The following is a 21,828-nucleotide window of genomic DNA, read 5'->3' as shown; positions in this document are numbered from 1 at the left end:
ACATTTCAGATCACCGTCAAAGGTCATCTAGGGGTCAAATGAGGTCATTGTTGATTTGGGTTAGGTACCCTGAAAAGTGTGCTTACTAACTGACTGTATAAATACTGCCAACATGCAGGAAGATTTCGCAAGTTTAACTTTTTGGAGTATTGTTTTTACACTGGCATCAAGGATGAGAAAATACCTGTGGGGTGAAATTAGGACTCCTATGAAATATGGACTCAATGACTGTATCATCACAACCTCGTCCCCAGGGTGTCGAGCAGTACGCGCCCACCACTAGCTGCTCTCTCACCCTGGTATTGGATCATTTGCATGTGCAAGATTTTTGAACACGTATGCAAATGAGGAGTAGTCTGGTGCCTGCATGTGCGTTACATTAGCGCTTGTTTTGTATGCGGTGTCTGGGGTAAAAACAGAGTCAATTCGTTTCAGCGCGAGCATGGCGTGAGTTACGAAAACACGATTTATTCAATTAAACTGTTACATTTTTATCGAAACAACATGCAGTATCACATTTCACATTAATATGAACAAATTGGAAAGGAAATGAGTATTTTCGAGAAGGCGTGGACGAATGATCGCGAAAACATGTACTGCACGTTTTGAATAACACCACCAAGTACACGATAAAATCCATTTCTAGCCAATTGAGGTATCCAATCAGGATACAGGAAGAAAGTTTCCTATCCAGGGTTTACTATTGGAAACGCGGTTGGAAATAAAGTAAGCACTGGGGACGAGGTTGGTATCATCATGGCTCAGCGAGCAAACAAAGGGAATCACACTGACCAGATTTCATAGGAGTCCTTATTTTATATGACACCGGGAAGCAAGTGGACACTGTACATACACTAGGCTTGCTTAATTTTATTGATATTCTGGTGCATAGGGCAAGCAACAAGCGTTCAACTTGAAATTATAGGGAAAAAATTACAGAAAATAAAAAAGCATTGCATGCTCACATGTATCACATTTCCCTTCAGGGAATAAACAAATCTGAATCAAAACTATGTGAAACTTTCTGCTTATAAAATGTTAGACTTCTTACAGAATATAAGGGCATTGAATCAGATAATTGCTTTGCAATTAATTTTATCTTATATTTTTCGCAAAATGTTTTTGAGCATTTTTCGCAAAATGTTTTTGAGCATTTGAACTAGATGCCTCTCAAACTTGAGAAATCATTCAAATTGTTCAAACTGTTTGTCAGTTAATGAAATAGTTTTAACTCAACTTAAAAACACTAAATAGTTTCACAAATGTTCTGCTTTGTTATGCATTAAATAAAATTTCTACACTATATTTTCTGCTCAACAATTCCATGCAATTTAAAGGTTGTTGGGGCATCTATATAAAATATCTGAAATACTACACAAATAAAACATGGTTTGAGGGTTGATAGTCGATATTAGCTCCCCTCAGTATTGGAAGTTGACAGACTAGTTTCCTCGACTTCGCCTCGGGAACTCCTCTGTCAACTTCCAATACCGAGGGGAGCTAATATCGATGATCCACCCGAACTAAACCATGTTTTATTTGTTTGACTGTGCCTCATACATATTCACAATAATTCCATGAAGTTATGCTTAAGTTTTCTCGGTAAATGTTGTTGTGCCCCATCTTTTCATGTAGCTGCTGCATGTTCGCACGTGCGCATGTTCACACGTGCACACTACCCCCGTGCGCTAGTTCCACGATTGCTTCATGAAGCACATGCGTAGTAGACTAGCGCACTGGTAACCAGCACGATAGTCTACTAGGCATGTATACTTAACCTGTGCGTGAAACCGTGCGCGCTTGGTAAACAGCAAAACTAGATGCTGACACGTGATGGTGAATGGACCAGTGAGAACTCGGCTCTAGATCATGAATATGTATGAGGTATAGTAATTTCCCATAGCTCATTTGAATTTAAATTAAATATAGAAAAAAGGCACAACATTAACATACTAAAATTTATGATGGACTTTGCTCCAAAGTTTGGATATTATTCTAATTTCAAAAATAATATCAGATAGTAACAGCAAAGCAAATCACAAAGGTATTGTTTCTCTGACAGTAAAACAAACGTACCACTTGTAATTGTTAAAGGCTCAAGGAGAATATAAACAAAGTTATCGTTTGATTTTCGAAAGACTTCTTTGTTCCCAAACTTAATTCCTTCATTGAAGATTCTTCATTTTATCAATGAAAGATTTAATCAAGAAATGCAATTTCAAATCAAAATACTAAATTGCTCTTGATAAAAACAAGATAAAAGAAAATGTTATAATGCTGTCTCATCCACAACAGCCACCATTATAGATCATTTACATCTCTCTTGATTTAGAATCAAGTAAAGATTTTAAAATTTGGATAATTGCGTTGTTTCACCCCAAAAAACCCCAGATGTGTCAGCATCACCAAAATAAGGTAAAAAACACCAAAAAAACATACAACCAAAACAAAGATGCAACAATAGCACATGCAAGTTATTTAATCACATTTTACATGATTTTCATGATAACCCTTATACAATTAAATAAAGCACACATTTTGCAATATTTAGTAATTTGACGTCATATGTTGACCACAACACAGTTATTTCATTAAATTCTTGCAAGAAATTTCAAAGACTTTTATCGATGCGCACTGAAAATAAAAAAAAATCCATGTCTTAAAGCGTAACATCTGTAACGGTCGTTTGCAGCACTTAATTCAGCTAACAATGCATTAACCATGTCATGTACCGAATAAAGAAAATTCTCTTTCACTAAAAGTATTTTATTTTTTTTTGTTTCAACTTGGTTTTAGGCTCTGAATGTAACGTCCGTAACGGTGGAATTGCCCATAATACAACTGAACACTTGAGAGTTGGGGGGGGGGAGAGAAAGATTTCATACTTGTCATTGTTTCATACGTCACTGTTACATCCAATGCAGGAAATAGGAACAAAAAAATGGTCAACGTGATTGATAAAAGTCATGAAAATACAACCTTCCAATTTTTCGTTGTCATTAATGCAATCATCCTTCAAATGTACTACAATGTACTTGTTTTTGTTGACTCTACTTTAAAGTCATGATGTATTACACACAATGAGCATCTTGCTTGGCCGACATCAACGCTTTACAAGTATTTTTTACTATAACTATAATCATGGGATGACAATCTAACCAAATTCATGGGAAAGTGATTGCAGATATCCTCTTGCCTGTTAGCACGCTGGCGGCAAGACACGGGATGCCTGGATTTCTCTACTCCTGGGAGGGCATAACTGTCTCCACCTTGGGGGGCAGAGCCGTCTCCACCTTGGGGGGCAGAGCCGTCTCCACCTTGGGGGGCAGAGCCGTCTCGACCACGCTGAACTTGACGCCATGCTTGTCAAGTCTCTCGATCAAACTAGTCCTGGAGAAAGCTGCTGCAGGGGAGAACACACCACCACTGGGGATAAAAAAAACCCTATATTTACAGTGCGTTCAATTTTAGCAAGATCAGAAAGAAGAGAAAAATACAGGGTGAGTCAAAAAAAGCGAAACCCAAATGTTGGGTCCATTGTCTTAGTGAAGTTCTGCATGTAGCACTTTCAAAATCTGGGATAAGAAAGCCCAATTCACAAGCTTTTTTTTACTACACGAATCATTCCAATCACTCATGTAATTTTCAAGTTACGGAATTTTAAACACAACCACCGTTTTACCGTTTTAAGGTTCTGTCCACGGATCACAAAAAGGTTCAGTATTCTTTCAGCAAAACGAAAACAAATCACATAGGAATGTGTGTGAATTGTTTTTGTTTTGCTGAAAGAACACACACTATGTTTGTGATCCGTGGACAGAACTTTAAAATGGTGGTTGTGTTTAAAATTCTGTAACTTGAAAAGTACACGAGTGATTTGAATAATTCTTGTACTAAAAGAAAGCTTATGAATTGGGCTTTCATATCGTATATGTAGCAAGTGCTACATGCAGAACTTCACTAAAAGAATAGTCCCGACATTTGGGTTTCGCTTTTTTTTTACTCACCCTGTACATAAATAAAAGCAATAACATAACATGGACAAACATACAAAATGTACTACTTCAACACACAAGACGGAACTGATTCAAATCTCAAACCAAGATACCTCTGCCATTATGTTTGTTAACATGCTATACAACTTCGTACATTTTGCTATAGATATCTCTCAAAATACTCCACAAAAATTCTAAGCCTGACTCACATCTATTAGGTTACAGTAGATTGCAATTGAAAGTTAACACTGCGAATGGGAATGGGTAATTTTGTGAAAAGAATGGAGGCAGTCCAGTCTCTGGGACCCAGAGGTTTAGTCTTCACAATGGACTATTATATTCTTCATGACAAAGGACCAGTTTTTAACCGTTATTTCACCTTGCAGGCATATCATCCTTCTCCTTCAAGACCACAAGGCCTGCTTGCACCATCACAATTGGTGTGGCCACGTACCCAGGCTCTGTAAAAACAAACAATCATGTCAAACACTAAGCTTCGTTTGAAAGGAACTCAACTGCTGTGGCTATCCTTGTGTGCTCCTCATCTGTCTCAGACGAGTGTGGGGAAAAGCCCTCAATAAAAAAAATCCAAGAAAGGACCTTTCAAATTGGATAAAGATACAATCAGAGCTGCGGAAAACACCACAAACTACTAAGCTTTTTCTTATATAAGGCATAATAGAGTTTATGCTGTCATGACCATGCTACAGCGCGTCCCAAAATACCCGCAATTGTTGTTGTTTTTTGCGAGGTTCTAGCGTCGTCGCGGAAACACGTACCTCCATTATATTTTATACCAGTTTAAAGCTCGGAATCTTAGCTTTATCCCTGGCGAGTATTGGTTTGATATTTAACAGAGTTTTAAAATTATTCGTGTTCAAATAAAGGCATGTCGAAAACAAGCTCAACCGATTTCAAGGAAATTGATGATGCAGTATATCAGATGCCAACTCGAATCAACGAGCTGTTGAAATAACAAAAACAAACAGTTGATTCATTAAAAACACATTGAACTTGAAACAAAGAACAATATTGTGAATTTATTTAAGGTGTGGTCTACGTGGACCAAACAGAAAGTAAAAGGCAACGAGATCGTCACATCATGAATATGATGGAGCATTTCCATATTGGAAAGAATGCGCATGATTGATTTTCCTTGAAATCGGTTGAGTCTGTTTTTGACATGTCTTTATTTGAACACGAATAATTTGCATGGTTATTATTTATTTGAACACGAATAATATCAAAACCCTTTTGAGTACCAGGGATAAAGTTAAGATTTTAAGTTAGAGCCTCGCAAAAAAAGTTGCAGGTATTTTGGGACACGCTGTAATACTATGCAGCCACAATAAGCATGCTTGCAAAACCAAATCATGTCATGTACTGGAGCAAAGTGGTCTGGTGGGGGGCCTCTGGTCACGTACATGTTCCTGGGGGTAAATCCAAATCCTAACTAAAAAATAATGTTCTACCTCCAAGTAACCATTAACGCATGTCCTACATTGTATTACATTGTGTTTAGTCACTGAAGAATCAGTAAAACCTTAGAGTGCTTGGGTGGTTTCGGGCGCTACAGGGAGTAAAGGGTTAAGCTTTCCAGTCATCAGTCAAATGGTGTGTAAATCTTCAAAGATTGCTAAAATTCATAAACTTATCATTCATTTTGGGAAGGGTGGTGGGGGAGGGAAGGCATGTGAGGGATAGCGGCAAAACTTGTCTCACCTGGCCCGGTTACCTTGGTTACCATACTGACATCATGAGTGGTCTGCTCCTCGTCGGCACCGGCACTGAATCCCTCGGCATTTAGCACAAAGCTGAATGTGCTTGCATCCATCTGCTCGCGGGTAGGTCCCTCATGGCTGAACAAGCCACCAGTAAACAACCTGGGGTACTGAGGACGGGAATAGTGCATTGGGAAATGGACAAATGAAAATCAAAGAAGAAAATCTGATCTTATCACATGTGACCTTTCAATACAATTGACAGGTGGGGAATTGTGGGGCTAAGCCCAAATTTGAAGGGGTGGTTGGTTGATTTGTTTTCAAGTACATTTCAATCTGTAAGTCCAGTTGTCTTTGTTCCATCAAACATTTTAATCCCATTTTATAAGCTGACTGTGCATTCACTGGAACACAACGGCAGGACTTTTAGATGGCATTTTCTCAAATATTACTTGTACAACTTTCGCTAGTGGCATTTTTCCGTTACTGAACTCAGTATCCCCATAGGTTATATACCACTGCAAAGCTCTTGTTCTTCAGAATCCAGTAATAAAAATATCTCAATACTCAAGAAGTCCTTTCAACCAGACCTTTGAAATAGGATAAGTAAACAATCCAAAATATGACATTTTGGGGGGATTTCAGGCCGTAACGCCCCTTTAACCCTAACTCCCTAGCATCTTTTACTAGGAACTGTACCAAGTCCATCAAAATCCATCAATCACTGTGCGTCCAATACAAAACTGTACATGACATAATGGAATCCACCACTGACGCACTGGTTGACATTCATGGACTTGCTACACATTGCTTAATCACAATAGCAGTACAGGAAGCTAGGCAAAATCAATGGGATACCCCTAGCACTGCTTCAGGCCATTAGACCCAAGTCCATCATACTCCATCAAAATTTAGTCATGCCAGGCCTCCTAGGCCAAGTCCCCCAACATCCACCAATATGGGGGATGGATTTTGATGGAGTTGGGGTGGTTAGGGTTAAGCACCTTTAAGCCTTTAGATTTTGAGCACTTTTGTTGCTTCAAACGAAAAAAATGCACACATCATGACAAATGGTCCATTCTACCTTTAACCTGCAATGTATTCTGTAGGCGTACATGTATGTATTTGGCAATGTATTCTTCTTGCCCTCACCTTTTCCAGTAACTTTCTCCCAAAGTTGAATTTGGCCAAGAAGGAGAAGATGATGCCGAAGAAGAGGACCATCATGAGGGCAAAGAAGCCACCGATCTCAGCGTAGGCGCCATACTGGACCTGGAACAAATAAGTCACGAATGAAGTACAAATGCAATGGGCTTCGCACACGGTGACCCCAAGGAGAGCTTCGTGTGAGGAACACACTGGTATTTTTCATCGGATTGTGCAATGATGTTCAAGTTCTCTTTTTGTCACCACAAAGGGGGTTATTATGAATGAAGTACACTGTATGCAGCTGGTCATATTATACAAATATTAACTGCTTTGAGAGGCGAGGTAAAACTAGCCTCCCGAGGTGACCCATGGAGCAGTCCATTTTCCCGAGGCGATAGTCGAGGGAAATAGAACTCTCCATGGATCACCGAGGGAGGCTAGTTTTAATACACCATGAGTTAAAGCAGTCAATATTTGTTTTATAACGCCTCACTCACCGATTCTGCTTGATTTTAAGAGTTAACTAATTAATTTAAGCAAAATCCAATTAAAATGGACTTCTATTTCAACATGAAATTAGTTGAAAATTTAGTTGCATTTTCTCCAAACTACATGAAATGAAATGTATGTCCCCAACTCTGTAGCGTTTAGGAGCAAGCAAACCTGTGTGCATGTGCACACAGACCTGTAGTTGCTACATTGGTTTCTATGCAAATAGTATTTTTCAGACCGAGGCAGCCATTGTATAGTCTTTTTGGCTGTACAAAGTAGGATAGTAAAAAAGAGCAAATGCCATGTGACTCACTCTTGGCCAATCAAGATACAGAATCTGTGGGTGAGGTGTTATGGTCTATGTTTCTCCCTTCCACTGATCTATACATAGGTTTTCAGCTTGTGCCCTGGCCATACAAACGCCCTACACTGTACAGTCTGGACTGTCAGTCTGAATGGTTTACTGTTGCAAAACACCTGTAAGATTGATGTGAGTTTAATTAGCTTTGCATGGTGGAAAGTGTAACTCTCTTTGTAAATGTGGTTCTGGCAATACCCCGGAATATCAACTTTTGTGACCATGATCTACGAATTTGCTTCCAAAACTCACTTACAAAGAGAATCATAAGTCCGAAGTTTGAATCTGGATTATCACAGGTCTGTCACAAGTCAATCACAAGTCAAATCCCATATCCATCACAGGTCGAATCATAACCCAGGTCACATGTAATTAGTATCAGGATATGAACAACACAAACAACCTGTGTAACAGGTCACTTGAAAAGCTTGTGACTTGACTTCAGACTATTGGACTTCTGATCAAAGTTTGATGACTTGTGATCTCTTGCCTACAAAAATGAAAATTGTTGGTATATTTTTGGCCTACGCTGTGTGTCCCCGGGGGTGAAAGGGTTCATCTTTTCTTGCCGCCTTACCGGTCGTTCATCGTTGTTCTCATACAGAAAGCGTTGTGACCTGCGGACGACAGACGCATCTGAGCCAGGAAACACAGTGCACCACTTCTTGGTCTTCTCACTGTAAAATACAGCTCCTCTGAAAGATGATAACAAAAATACATGACTCTTATTTGGTCCAGAAGAAAAGAGACTACCTAACATTTCAATCTTAGCAAACTATTTTCTTTTGTTCTTGAGAAACAATTTGCTTGTATAAAAGTGTCAGGCCCTTTCATTTTTGTGATTTGTACATTTCAGGTCAATCAAGTCAGTATTAAAGCAGTTTGCAACAGCCTTTTCTTTCTCCCTCAAAGGAAACAGGTCATCGATTTCATAACGTTGCGTTCCCTGTGCTTTTTCTGTTAACCCTAACTCCCTACTTAGTTTTACAAAGCAGAAGACCATGTCCATCAAAATCCATCACTCATTCTACTTCACATAATGCTTCAGGACCAAATCCATTGAAATCCACCACTGGTGTTGATGGATTTTGATGGACTTGGTACACTAAACATGGCTTAACTGCCTAAATCCCCAAAAATGGGGGGGGGGGGATTTTGATGGACTTGGTAAGGTTAGGCTTAAAGCTATAGTCCATCATTTGTAATTAGTGCATTTTGTTCGTTTGAAGCAAGAAAAGTGTTCAAAATCTAATGAAGGATACTGAGCAACTAACCTGATGAAGTTTCAGCTAAGCTTCAGCTGTACATTCCGAGAAAAACAGCATTCTAAGATCTCAATTTCAAATCAAAAGTTACTGAATCATGTTTTGAATTGTTTTGAATTGCAGCTATACGTGACGTCGCGCACTAATCCGACGAATTACAACAACCGCGCGCGCGTGTGCGTCGTTCCAATACTTGTGCGCGCTGCGCTGAATAACAAAACGAACTACTAATTTTAATTTTCCTACGGTGCTTCTTAAGAATCACTGTTGGAAATGCCTTCTTTCGTTGATTACTTCAAAATGACAGCTTCCCAGAAAGAATAATTTCACAGGGAGTTTAGTTCCCTTACTATCTTTCAACCAAGTTTGTTTTTCAACAATAATTACGCCAGTTACTTTTCGGATGGCTGCAAATGATGGACTATAGCTTTAATAAATGTTCAACTTGTATGTTTTAGGCCTATTCCAATCAACTGGTATGTTTTAGGCCTATTCCAAACAAAATCTCCTTTTCCCTTTTTGAATGTCTGTATTACTCTGAAAAAAGATGGTTTTTGCTTTGGGTACAAATGGATCCGTCTTGCGAGCAAACTGGCTACTGGTCTGTACATTATCAATACTGATTGTTGGGAGGGAACAAGCACACATGGCACAAGCATTATTGTCTGGCGGCCAATAAATCAAAATGGAAAAGTAACAATTCAATAACTACACATGGGCCTAGCAGCTCAACAAATCATCATGTCTCTCCGTAGTCCGTTACTTTAGTTAGTAACAAACGTTGACAACGTCTATTGCTCTTACATATTTTGACCGATTTCAACCAAACTTTGTCAAAAGTATCAGTAGACCAGTCTCAACATGTCACATGACCAAAGTGGGGTCAAAGGTCATCATGGGGTCACAGGGTCAAAAACTTCAAAATGTTACTCCTTCCCGAAATTACATGGCACAATCATGGGACTCATGCATGAACACGAATTCGTTGGCCCGCAGCTTCCGAGATCTGGTCAAGCTTGTTTATCAGTGTCTCTTTCAAAAGTGAATAACTTTTATACTGCTAGGAAAATAGCAATTTAAAAAAGAAATATGTTTTTCGGGATAAATTCGAAAATAGCACGGAACATTATCTTTTAAAGGTATAGTCCATTATTTGTAATTTGTGCATTTTGTTCGTTTGAAGCAACAAAAGTGCTCAAGATCTAAAGAAGGGTACTGAACAACTAACCTGATGAAGTTGCAGCTCAGCTTTAGCTGTATATTTCGAGAAAAACAACATTCTAGGATATCGATTTAAAATCTAAAGTTGCTGAATCATGTTTTGAATTGGGCCTGAATTCAGCGTCCGAGACACATTCTCAATGAGCCGATTGCAGCTACGCGATGTCGCGCACTGATCCGACGAATTATAGCAACCACGCGCGCGTGTGTGTCGTGCCAATACTTGCGTGTGCTTCGCCGAATAACAAAACGAACTACTAACGGAAATTTCCAACGGTGCTTCTTAAGACAGGCATTCTTTTGTTGATTTCTTCAAAATGACAGCTTGCCAGAAAGAATAATTTCACAGGCAGTTTAGTCCCCTTACTATCTTTCAACCAAGTATGTTTTTCAACACTAATTACGCCAGTTACTTTTTGGATAGCTGCAAATGATGGACTCTGGCTTTAATGAAAACAAGGATAAAACAGTAACGAGGGCTCTTGCAGCATTCCCAAGAGGATTACACAATCTCTTGTTTGTCGGAACTTTAATTCTACTCTTATCCCCTCCCCAGCCCCTCCTTCTCCTCCCCCGCCCCCTTCCTTACCTCCTCTGAAGCTTTGGGGTATACTTGGGCATCGGCTTGTAGTTGAACTGCTTGCGTAGCTTGGGCAACTCATCAAAGTGAGCGAATCCGTGAATGGCCGACTGGTATGTAGTGAAGTGACCAGCACCACCCTGAACAAAAATTGGTAAAAAAGTATCTCGATCCAGAAACAATCCATTGCATTTGTGAACTAATTTCACAAGGTGAGAAAAACATGTTTGACGTTTTTGGATTTGCCCTGTCAAACGGAACATCTTTCACAATCTGTTAATTGCCAAATTATTAATCCAGACAATATGCATGTACTTGTAAATCCAACTTCAATAGGTAAGTTTACTTTCACACGTTGTATTTATCCATGTCATAATATGTAAAAGAAAAATGCTGCATGTACTTCTCAGACTGATTATTATCTTCTTGATTTCGTGCCATACATGTGACCAACACCAATGTGATTTCAAAAACAAACAGCATCAACGGCAGCCAAAAAGTAATAATGACAGTAGCTACAGCAGCAGATGCAGTAGTAGCAATGCAACAAGCACCAGCGACCAAAACTGACAACAGCAACAGTGGCAGCAGCAATATACCTTTATCATGCTGCCACCATTTCAGTCATGTTCGCTGCCACCATTTCAGTCATGTTCCCTGTATCCAATAACAGTGCTGATTTTTTTGTGTGCAAAAAAGGAACCAGACTATTTTTCCTTCCAGCCTCACTTTGGTTGCGTTGATTTGAATGGGGAAAAAAAATCAAGATGGCTGCGGCATGATGATGTCTACTGTAAGAATAGAGGACGCTATGACTCACAAGCAGTGTTATCCCGGCAAAATCAGAAATGGTGACATGTAAACCTTACCTTTGGGCCTGTGTGATAAGACACAAAGCTTTCCACTGTATTCAAAACACCTGAAGAAATTGCAAAATAGAACCAAAAATGCAAGTATTAGCCGAGGATTCAAAATTTCAGAATGTATCTTTTGGGTATTAAAAGTTTCTTGACAACTTGAAAACCGAAAATGTCAAAGTGGATGGGTTTGAAATCAAAATATGGCACAATGTCACTATAACAAAAATGACGAGGTCCGCAAAATAATGTTCGTTTATACCGGTCATTTGTTATAGCGTTATAGGGAGAATACAAACCTTAAATTGTGAATTCACTCACTGAAATCTTTATTATATATCATTGACGTTTACTGGTAATTTTGTTTGCGTTTTGGTGAATAGCGATGAAGTCATTGCTATCGTGGATACAGTGTTGTAGACAGGTTCCTAGCTATCCTTTGTTATCGAACGTTGTCTTTTTGCGGCGTGGCGGGAACCAGTTTACCAGAACTGCCGATGAGATTTTTATTTTTCTGACATACTATTGCAGTTGAGAGACATTCTCAGTGAGACAAATCACCAATACAAATGCGTTTTCCGAAGAATTTAGAAATGTTCGGTATAACTACAAATATTTCAGGAGCCAAAAGAGGATGCTAATTATAGCCGATTGTTTGGTATAGCTGTGTTTGTTATAGCGGCGTTCCACTGTATAGAGATACTAATTCCCATTTTGGATATATTTGAGATTTTTTATTTCAAGTCACGTTTACAAGGTTCAAATCTCTAATTAAAACTTTACACTCAAGTCAAAACTTTGGAGATTGCCACGAGGATTGTTCAACAGGTGCATACCAGGAAACTTCTTTTTGGTGAAGACTACCGACATATCCGCTGGGATGCTATCAAAGCCGCAGGCACCTACGACAATCACATCAGCTGCTTTGGCTTTTTTATCATAGTTCAGCTGGATGCCTTCCAGAAACTAAAATGAAAGGGGGAAAATGGTGACAAAAGAATGGCCCAGTGTCAAAATTAACTAACTTGCAACACCCCATGACTATTCATTTATATCTAATTTTTAAATTACATTCATAAATACCTGAGGCAGTTTACCCATTCCTATCGGTTGAGTGGTTTTAAAACGCCGATAAAACACAGCTGCATTCTCCGCCACATTACACCGCACGCTAATCTCCATACATGTATAAGGAATATTTAGCACATAACGGGGCACATACCATAGACATGGCCAGAGGGGTATTTCACAAAGCATAAAGTAAAATTGTTGAACAAAATGGTTGGAATTTTGCCCATTTCAGACTTATTTTGACTTTTTGACCGAAAGGTGTTTATGAATGGGAATAAAGATGTGCTTGGCCAGTTTTAAACAAGTACTTTACTGTCCCTCGTCTTCGGCTCAGGCCATGGGCGTCGCCAGGATTTTTTCTAGAGGGGGGCAAAAATGTTTTTTGCCCAAAAATGCTTGTATTTCTCAACACATTCTCGATTTATCACTTTTAGAGGGGGGCAGGGTCATTTTGGCCCCCCCCCCCAACTCATTAAATTTACACCACTTTGTCTTCGCGCCTCTTTTTCTTTTCTTTTTTTTTTTTTTCTTTTTCTTCATTTTTTTTTTTTTTTTTTGGTTGCTTTTCCGGGGGGGGGGCAAGTGCCCCCCCTTGCCCCCCCCCCTCGCGACGCCCATGGCTCAGGCCGTTATCTGCAACCAGGCCATGCACATATTTATTCCCTTATTAAAGCTCTTAACCCTTATCCTCCTGGATCCTACAAAATCCACCAGGTGCTTTTGGAAGGATTTTGCAGGATTTAAGAAGGTAGAGCCAGCTGCTTCAACTGTACATGGAGCCAGATGGAATGAGAAGAATCTGCATTAGGTTTTCAAAGGATTCAGGAATAGTCCTGTCAATTTCCAAGGGAAAGTTAATTTAGTCATCGTCCTGCATACACTCTCTGCTTATCCTCCAAAAGAGAAAACAAATCAATATTTCTGCTGGTAATTTCTGGGCGCAGACCATTATGAGCTGTACCAATTAGTGCACAGACATTGTACCAACACAGTCCCAATTGCATTTCATAAATGTATTGATTATGAGACAGCATGGTAGCCTGTGCAATTGAGGATTTGTAAACAATAAAAGGTCCCATATCTGAACAAGAAAGAATAAGTGAGCTTCATCTTAACTCTTTCAGTGCCAAACTCGTATATGTACGAGGTATATTTGTTAGTACAAAAGCGCCAATCTCGTACATGTACGAGGTAATGTTCGTACTTAAAATTGCCAAACCTTGTACATACATGTACGAGGTAGAGTAAATATGTTATCAAAAGGGGCGCTCTCGCTCTTTCTAATGGTACCATTTTCATGCATGTACGACCTGTATTTATTTTTTCATTCAAGTTCTTGCGAGAGGGCACAGCACTAAATCTCATATTTTCTGCAAAAAGTGCGGAATTCCCCTGTGTTCAGGCCAGTGTTTCAGGGTGTTATCACTATGTTTGTGACTACTTTTGACTTTCCAATATATCAAGGATATACCAGAGAGCAACAACAACAAATTTAGTGAGTGAAACGTATTTACTTTTTTTTTACAGAATTTCGAACAATTAACAAAAACGCTCGAAGTTGGGCACTTTAGGGTTAAACTTTTCAAATTTCGCGGGCACTGAAAGAGTTAAAAGTGGCTGCATTTTGTAAAGAGTGTAGGGATAATTCCAAAAATAATGATAGGCTTTAGGACTAATTTTCGAAGTGACAATATCACCCAAAACATCTGTGTCACATTACATTCCAAAAATTAACAAAAGGTGATAGATGGTTAATCTACCTTTAGCTTGATAGTGTTTTCTTAACTTTTGAAGTGTAGGCATTTACTGTTGGTGTCTTTGGCAATTTGTTTTCTAGGTCATGTTTAATATACCCTGTAAATAATCAGCTCTTGTTGAGTCCAGACGACTGTCTGGAATGACGACCCCAAAGATCTGACGGAAAGCGTGTACGTGACACTAGGCACATCCAATATCTAGCGATGTCAAATGTCAGACTATTCCCACCCTCCCCCCCCCCCCCATAGAAAAAAACCTCAAACAAACCAAAACAAACGCTTTATCAAAGGCATTGTTGCGCAAAGGACAAAGACCTACCACATCAAGCTAGCAAATCTTTTCATGGATTATCACAGTAAATCACCATGTTCATCGTTAAGAAACTTATCTGACCTGGTTTTTTATCATTTGGTTTGTTCATTGACAACCATAAGTAATCTGAGGTAAACACTGAAATATTTTTTTTTCCCAACAGGGATGCCAGAGGGTTTTTTGTTTTTTGCTGAAGGGCCTGAAAAATTCACGTGAAAGAAGACCAAATGCACAAAATGATTGCAACACACCATAAACACATTGCAATATGTCTACATTGAAGTTACAATTCATACATTCGTGTATTGAGCTACATTTAGCATGGCAATTACTATGGAGCATTGCATGCACAATTTTTTTTCTCTGTGCGTGCTACAAGAGGATTTATTTTTCCGGTCTGTGATGGGATGGAATGCCTGAGTTTGTTTTTCCAAAACCCGAAAAAGCCTGAATTCAGGCCATGGCCTGAAAACTGGTATCCCTGTCCCAAATACATACATAAATCAAGTTGTGCTGATTTTACAAATTAAATGGCATTTCATCTTTGTTAGACTGATGATGTGACTGACCTGTGAAAGGCTTATTGTTATTGAATTTGAATATTCCTTTAAACTGTCCATTTTCTGGTCTAAACCCTAACCCTGCTGAATCCAACAGGATCCAACTGTGTCATATACCCGATGGAGTTTGTTGGATCATTGAGCAGTAAACCCCTTGTGTACATTCCTGATGCAAAATGTTGGATTCAGCAGGCAACTGAACTGCATTATAACGCCATGTTGGACTTCGTTGGATTCAGCAGACAACTGAAAATGAGGCACAGTGGATTGAACAGGAAAGTCCGGTTGGACTCCGTTGGATTTATCAGCAGACAACTGAAAATATGAGGCACAGAGGATTGAACAGGGAAATCCATTTGGACTCTGTTGGATTTACAAATGTAGCAGGGTAGTCCTAAGGAACTACTAGGGGGTTAGGGTTAAAGAAGTTTAAATTGATTTAATCTGGATGTGATTTAAAAGCCTGAGGTTTTGCCCCTCTGCGTGTTAAACAATGCGTAGTTCCCCCCCCCCCCATGAGAAACGATAAGTAAAATTAAATGTCTAATGAGTGTTTCTATCTATACAAGTAACCATTGTAGACTACATGTACTGTACATAAGAAAAACCATTATTAACAAATCAAAAATACCAATGTGGCTTTGAAATACTTTTACAATATACATGTAAAAGTACGTACATCTAAGGTGACAAAAAAAAAGACATGACTAATATCAAAGGTGGAGCATGACAAAACTTCCGACTGTAAAAACAACACATAGGCCAACAGTTTACATAATTATGTACCATTTTCATCGTGGTCATTTTCTATTGTTTTCCAAAAGCACTCGTGCAGCATGCTGAAACCTGCTGTACATGATAATGTAACTTTGAAATATGATAATGTAACTTTGTACATGAACGCTTTGCCCTCTGAACCATGTATGCAATCGGTCCAATATGCATGTAACGGTAGAATGCAGAATCAATTATCCGTCTGGCTTAAGTATTGTTCAAAGTTCAACTGTACATTTTTCTTTCCAACGGCAGTGATGGATGTGATCATTAATCCACCCTGCTTGCACCTCGCTGATGAATAAATTACTTATTAAGTGAAAGTGGCACCATGTTATTTGATGTGAAAACATGCTGTGTGTATCTGAACATTCTACTTTTGTTATTACATCAAAAGCTGAATTACTTTCAAACTCGACCGAGTAAATCTCCTTGACGTTCATGTAAGATTAAATGCATACACAATGACACTTTTGTACATGTACATGTAAGTATTTAACTTGAAGATTATATCTTTAGCGATTTTCAAGAGTTAAAAGCACAAAAACAATTATGCAGCGCAAGAACAATTATCACAATACCCTATAATTCCCTTTAAACCCAAATAAACAGTATGAAACAAAGATAATTTTCTTTATCAGGTATCTAAATGTCTGAACAAACTTTATCGCCTTATTACACAAATAGGGGTTTCCTTTAGTCAACGACTGACATGTTTCCCTGATTTGTCTAAATCATTTTACCAACAATGGCATTTGAACCTGATTAAGAGAAACGAATCCCTCTAAATGTTGAATGGCAATGATTCATGGGTCATTCCATGTCAAATCACCCAATGGGTTAAACCCACCCTCTTCAAAGATGCTCACATTTAGTATGTGGGATAATTTTGGCTAAAAAAGCTGAAATCTTCAGTTTTAGCACCATCGGACAAAAGGGTTTGCACTACAACCGCCAGTTTTGGGTGATTTTGGCCAAAATGGGCGTGGCTGCCAATTTTTAAATGACCATATCTCCATAACCTGTGGGCCCAATTTGTTGATCTTGGTTGCTTTGGAAAGGTAACATCACGAGGAATCCAAATTTACGAAAGTATGTTAGTCCACATTTTGTTTGCAATCGGTTAAGTAGTATCAAGGAACCAAATTACAAGAACAGCACTTTTTTCATTGTTTTTCCAGCATCTATGAACACAAAACTTTAAACAGATCAGTGTAACAATATTTGCTATAGAATACTAACCCTCAAATCCATCCATTTCTGAAAAGTACATCAAAAGCAAATGTTGTATATTACCTTTAAAGGGAATACAACATTTGCTTTTGCTGTAATTTTCAGAAATCGAAGGGTTTGGGGGGTTAGTATTTTATAGCAAATATTGTTACACTGACTTGTTCCTGAAAATGACAGCATACCAGGTGCCATGATTTTACAGGATGCTTTAGATAGTCTATCACTAACAGTCCAGTCAGGCGCTTCAAAATAATTTGGTAGTTTTGTTTTGTGATGTTTGCAAATGTTGTATATTCCCTTTAAGGATTGTTATACATGTACATAATATTCCCTGCGAGGTTTGCCTGAATTTTTTCATGTTCCATTAATGTGTAACAAGCATGTTACTATGGTTACCTGTGGTTCTCCACTGATGTCAATATGATGACAGCCGTTCTCCACACAAGCCCTGACAACCTGCTCGCCATAGAAACGGTACTATGAAAACAGAAAAGACAAAATGCCATATATTTGAAATTAACACTCAAACTGAAAGAATGCACAGAATATAAAATTATGATCTCAATGTTGCCATCTCAATTGTTTTTCCTAATTCCTGCAGATCCATGTTCCAAATTAAATTTGCTGTGAAAGGTTTAAATTTCACCAGTTGGATTTGATTATTAGGCCAAACAAAAAATATTCCTGCTTCCTATTACAATGCATTTGAAAATAAGGTAGGTAGGTGGGGATTTTTTTGGGGGGGAGGGGGCATTTTTTTGGTGTACGATCCTATGTAGTCAAGGGTAAAAGGTAGTAATTGATGGTTTTGGGGGGTTTTTTTTCTCAATTTTCCAAAAATAAATTAGGGTTGGGGCTATCAAAATAGGGTAGGTAGGGTAACCGGAAGCAGAACTATTATTTTTTTTGCCCTTACCATTCGAAATTATTCACATGGCTAAAATCAGATGCTATTATTTAACATGTGCCATAGCCTGCTGGACCAGCGAACAAAACTATAAACAAAACCTGTCAAATCACAACAAACACCTCCCGTAAAAAAAACACGATAGATGATGAAGGCAAGGATGAAATGTATATATTTATCCTTCAGATGCACAATTCTTTCAAAGTCATTGTTTGCAGGACCAGTTATTTGAATTGTTTTTGCATTTATTTGAAATGAAAAAATGTACAAGTAAATGACTGTAAAATATTGAGAGCGAGAGTACCAGAACTCGTCATGGCAGTGTTCCATTTGCAGTATGCACACTGGCATAGAACATACACGGTACATGTACATTAACACCCACAATGCACAATCCAGACAACATTAATTATGTGCGTTCTTGACCTCTGCGTAACATCTAACATCTGCATGCTACCATTACATGAACCGCCATCAAATACAATTTGAATACATGTACATCTGTTATCTGCATAAAACATTGTAATCATAGCTTCCCTGCAATGCATGTTTGATGACGTGTACATGTGTGTATGTTTACATATGTACTAATGTGCCGTGCATGCCACAGCATTTCTCATATGAAAATGTTTTTTTCAAATTACATGTAGAAAAATTACGTTTTGATTTACTTTCAGCAAATATTGCAAGATTCAAATTCACATATAAATTTATATACCGGTATCTATTTAATGTTTTTCTCTTCGACCTGAAATTGTGGACAGAAGCCTGCACCTTAGTGTTTTCAAACATTAAACTACAATAGCAAAGCACTTGAAGTTATCATGTCTAGACATCTGCGGTGAACAATGCTAAATGCTGTAATGTTATCAAATCATGCAAACATGATCATTGAACTGTCCCAGAATGCAATGTTTATTAATATAACGATGGTGACAATTTACCAAGACTCTTGCAATGAATCAGACGTCTCGGCAAATTAGGTCATGAGACCGTGAAAAAAAGGACTATATCACCATGGTAACAATACATCACCCAGCTACTGACTTAAATAAGCTGTATAAAAATCAACGAAGAGTCGAAGACATAAACTGACAAAGACATAAACATATCTAATCTCAAAAACATGATATTTACTCTTTGAAGGCCTACATGCAACGTTGTAAAAAGAAAACTTTCGTAAAAATAATTTGTAAGTTTTTGGGGGGTAATTGTTTTGTTTAAATGGCAAGAGAGAGATTTAGAGAAAGGTTATATGTATGTGTTTAAAGCTAAAACCATAGCATATTTACAATATAATTATACCAGTAGCTTGACAATTTGTGCCCGAGTTGTACTAATATTTTTGGATTTAAAACTAAAAGAATGACTACAAGAATAACATGCATGTACCGGTATTTAAGAAATCTATTCCTGAAACTCACCGGTCCCACACAGTTGAGCAACACCTTGCCTTGTTTGCACATGTCACTCATTGACTGGTTGTCGTTCACATTGGCAAGAATGACACCCACCTTGCTCAAATCGTTTCCTGAAATTCAACCCAAAATATCAAAATGATTTTCTGATTAATTAAAGCAATCTGCTGAAACAATTCTTAAGTGCAAACATCAAGGCAATGTAAGGCTGTCATAAGCTCATAACCAAATAAGGTAATGAAGTTGACAGTATGCAGATGTGAGAAAATGTAAATGTTGGAACTTTCAACCAATAGGGAGCCTTCATAATCCTTGGTTGTCCGCGCTGAACAAAAGTTGTTTACACCTGTCACTGTGTAATAGCTATAGCTAGGAGGGGTTGCATTTCACACGATGTTTCCTTATTGGTTTAACCTTCCGTAGTGAAAAGAAATAGTGAAAAAACATTTGATATGCTATATCTTCCTGGGATCCCATCTGAAATCAGACATCCACCAAATGGAACGGGTTCACGAATCTGCAACTACCGGTATAGCACATCACCAAAGGCCAGTAAGGCCTACATGTACGCCACTACTTTAGAACCATGGATAAAATACCCTCAAACAACGAAGACAAAGGAAAAATTCTGCCAACCGGACACCACTTTTTTCAACTAATTTTCTAGCGCCAAAAGTTACCTCTTTTATGGTTATTCCCTCCACTTTCCCTCCTCTACTCTCACCCCCTCCTTTCCTTAATTTCTATTTATCAATCAGTCGCTCACTTCTTCGAGATTCGAACCTCGGATGCTTGCTTGATACACGAGACTCTTAACCGCTAGGCCGCGCACGATCGCTGTTGCAATGATCAATCTTTGGGCGTATTTGAAGTATCCATTGAAATAAACTAAATATTCATGAGAAAATAAATATTCATAATGACGTATTGCACTATCATTGGCCGGCTCATGCGATGTCATGGTTGTCGATGTCATGCGTATAACGTATCGCTGTCTTCATGGTCTTCCAGCCACTTTAATCAGTTTTGACCAGCTGCTTCAACTTAGTTCTGCACGACGTGTGCATCCAAAATGTGCTCTAAAAACACATTTTAAAAACACTATTTTGTTTTCGCATTTAAATTACACAGCTTCCTGGATTCCTCTTGGGTGAAATCACAAGGTGAGGTGAAAATTGATATGTTTGGCGGGAGGTAAAGTGGTGATCCAGTATGGATTTTTTCCAAGGACTTGGGTGGACTGGACTTCAAGTTCACTGGCGACAGTGGCGTGAACAAAAAACACAAAAAGCAAACCAACCTGTGGTTTCAGCAGCCTGCTTCAACACCCCCTCCAACTTCTCCTTGTTCCTACCGGCCACAGCCCAAGTCAAGTTGCCTTCTTCCTCGGCAACACGGGCCAACTCCTCCGCCACATACTGCCCCGTGAAACCACTCGCCCCAAATATGATGATGTCGAACGACTTGTCGTGCTTGTCTTCGCCCGTTTCAGCCATGTTGTATGCTGAACAGCTCAAGCTAGTTGTGCCAGACTTCCTTCCGCGTTGCTCTTATTATAATTATGAGACAGGCGCCTCAGCTCACGACACTAGGCAGCCGCATACGAGGTGCGCTAGTTTTGTTGTTATAATTTATTTAATGAATAATATTTTGCGCAAACTTCACGGCCTTGTACTTGTACACAGTCTGCTACTTGGGTGCAGGTCAACTCGGTCCCACACCAACTCGGTCCTAATAACTCGGTTCCAAGTCAACTCGGTCCCAGGACAATTCGGTTCAAAGTCAACTCGGTCCCAGTTCAACTCGGTCCCAGTTCAACTCGGTCCCAAGTCAACTCGGTCCCAACGTAAATAAAGGTCAGATAATTCAGGTCTCTTCTTTTATCACGGACGTGGCGCGGGCCCTAACGTTGATTTTCGCCCCTAGTGCCTTGCTAGAGCAAAACAAAATCTCAAATTTCACAGCAAGTGAAATTTCATCAATCTCTGAACATTCTGGTTCATAAATCTTGAGATTTTTTTATTTAATGGCGTGATTTTCCGATTATATTTTGAGGTGCGCGCGCACCGATGAACCTTTTAAATGCACAAAAATAAAGACAATAGTTATTTGACAAACTTGCAGTTGGGTGTGTGAGTTGAGATATTAATGGTTTAT

General features: G+C 38.8%; 1 protein-coding gene across 1 annotated transcript; it reads right to left on the bottom strand.

The window, feature by feature from the left end:
• Positions 1–1,949: 1,949 nt before the first annotated feature.
• Positions 1,950–21,399, bottom strand: LOC119740436 (saccharopine dehydrogenase-like oxidoreductase). Its single transcript, XM_038215748.1, has 11 exons — positions 20,972–21,399; positions 19,678–19,784; positions 17,743–17,823; positions 12,475–12,604; positions 11,651–11,700; positions 10,791–10,921; positions 8,293–8,410; positions 6,869–6,988; positions 5,718–5,886; positions 4,375–4,456; positions 1,950–3,426 (listed from the first exon to the last, which is right to left on the bottom strand). Exons 1-11 carry the CDS (start codon positions 21,165–21,167, stop codon positions 3,240–3,242), a joined length of 1,371 nt encoding a protein of 456 aa, XP_038071676.1. The 5' UTR covers positions 21,168–21,399; the 3' UTR covers positions 1,950–3,239.
• Between the last annotated feature and the right edge of the window lie 429 nt (positions 21,400–21,828).

This window comes from Patiria miniata, unplaced genomic scaffold (assembly GCF_015706575.1).
Source record: "Patiria miniata isolate m_02_andy unplaced genomic scaffold, ASM1570657v1 HiC_scaffold_5, whole genome shotgun sequence".
NCBI lineage: Eukaryota > Metazoa > Echinodermata > Asteroidea > Valvatida > Asterinidae > Patiria > Patiria miniata.
The sequence above is the reverse complement of the archived record's forward strand: the minus strand, read 5'-3'. Positions and strand labels throughout refer to the sequence as shown.